This window comes from Penaeus monodon, chromosome 29, assembly GCF_015228065.2.
Source record: "Penaeus monodon isolate SGIC_2016 chromosome 29, NSTDA_Pmon_1, whole genome shotgun sequence".
In the NCBI taxonomy this organism is placed as follows: Eukaryota; Metazoa; Arthropoda; class Malacostraca; order Decapoda; family Penaeidae; genus Penaeus; species Penaeus monodon.
Window position 1 is genome coordinate 2254205 of NC_051414.1, and position 1105 is coordinate 2255309.

The following is a 1105-nucleotide window of genomic DNA, read 5'->3' on the forward strand; positions in this document are numbered from 1 at the left end:
ATGTCATCCAGATGTAGAGAGCTTGAACTCTTTGTTGAATGCATTTACTGACAATCTCAAGAAGCCAATTAATAAGAAAGTATGTCTGACAAAAAAAGGGAAAAGTGTGTTTAGTTATCTGGCAGTTGTGTTTTTGCAGACAAAATCTTTAGATATGGTAAAAAAAGAAAAAAAGAAGAGAGGAGAAAATAGAATCTGTAACATTCTTATAGGAACATCTTTTCCTTCTCTCTCAGGTCCTGGAAGCAATGGCACGTGTGGATCGTGTACTGACATCGCCTGGAGGATCACTTCTCATGGCTGGCAGGTCAGGGGTTGGGCGTAGAACAGCAGTATCAGTCATTGCATTCCTCCATGGCATCAAAGTTGTTTCTCCAGCCATGACATTAGGATATGACATTAAAAATTTCAAGACTGATCTGAAGCAGGTACAGATAAAAAGTGGCATTCTTGATATTCACAGATAATGATGTGTAGTAGATACCAAACATCTGTTCAAAAACTTTATTTATATTTGCTGTGTAACCTTTACAATTTTATGTAATTTTGGCAAAACTTTTCTCTTACTTTTGATAGCTTATTTTCTAAATTATTCTCCCCAGGTGATGCAGACAGCTGGTGTAGATGGTGAGCAAGTTCTTCTCCTTCTAGAAGACCATAATTTAGTGTCATCAGCCCTTTTGGAAGTCATCAATTCTCTCCTGATGGCTGGTGAGGTAAGAGAAAGATCATGGGTTTACTGTCTCAGGCCTCACAGTTTATATATTAAATCATTGTCTGTGGTTCCTGTTTTTGTATTATTTATTTTACTGCTGTTTAGAAACAATTTATTCATTGCTGTTTTAAATATTGAACAGTGGTTATGTATTTGATATTTGTTGGTACTTTTTAGATACCTGGTCTCTACACATCAGAAGAATTGGATCCTCTCCTCATGCCACTGAGAGATGAAGCAGCACATGAAGGATTTAGAGGATCTCAGTATGCCTACTTTGCATCCAGTAAGTGTTTGGAATGCTAGTACAGGCTTGATATATAAGTGCATTAAAATGAGTTGAAGGAAGATTTTATAAACTTGATTCTCTTTTAAAATGATAGAAAAATG

The 1105-nt window shown here is 36.1% G+C and overlaps 1 protein-coding gene across 1 annotated transcript in view; it reads left to right on the plus strand.

The window, feature by feature from the left end:
- Nucleotides 1–1105, plus strand: part of LOC119591619 (cytoplasmic dynein 2 heavy chain 1-like) — a 47711-nt gene that overhangs the window by 26045 nt on the left and 20561 nt on the right. The window contains 3 exon segments of the mRNA XM_037940373.1: nt 237–428; nt 603–716; nt 893–1001. Of these exon segments, the coding sequence (XP_037796301.1) occupies nt 237–428; nt 603–716; nt 893–1001 (415 nt within the window).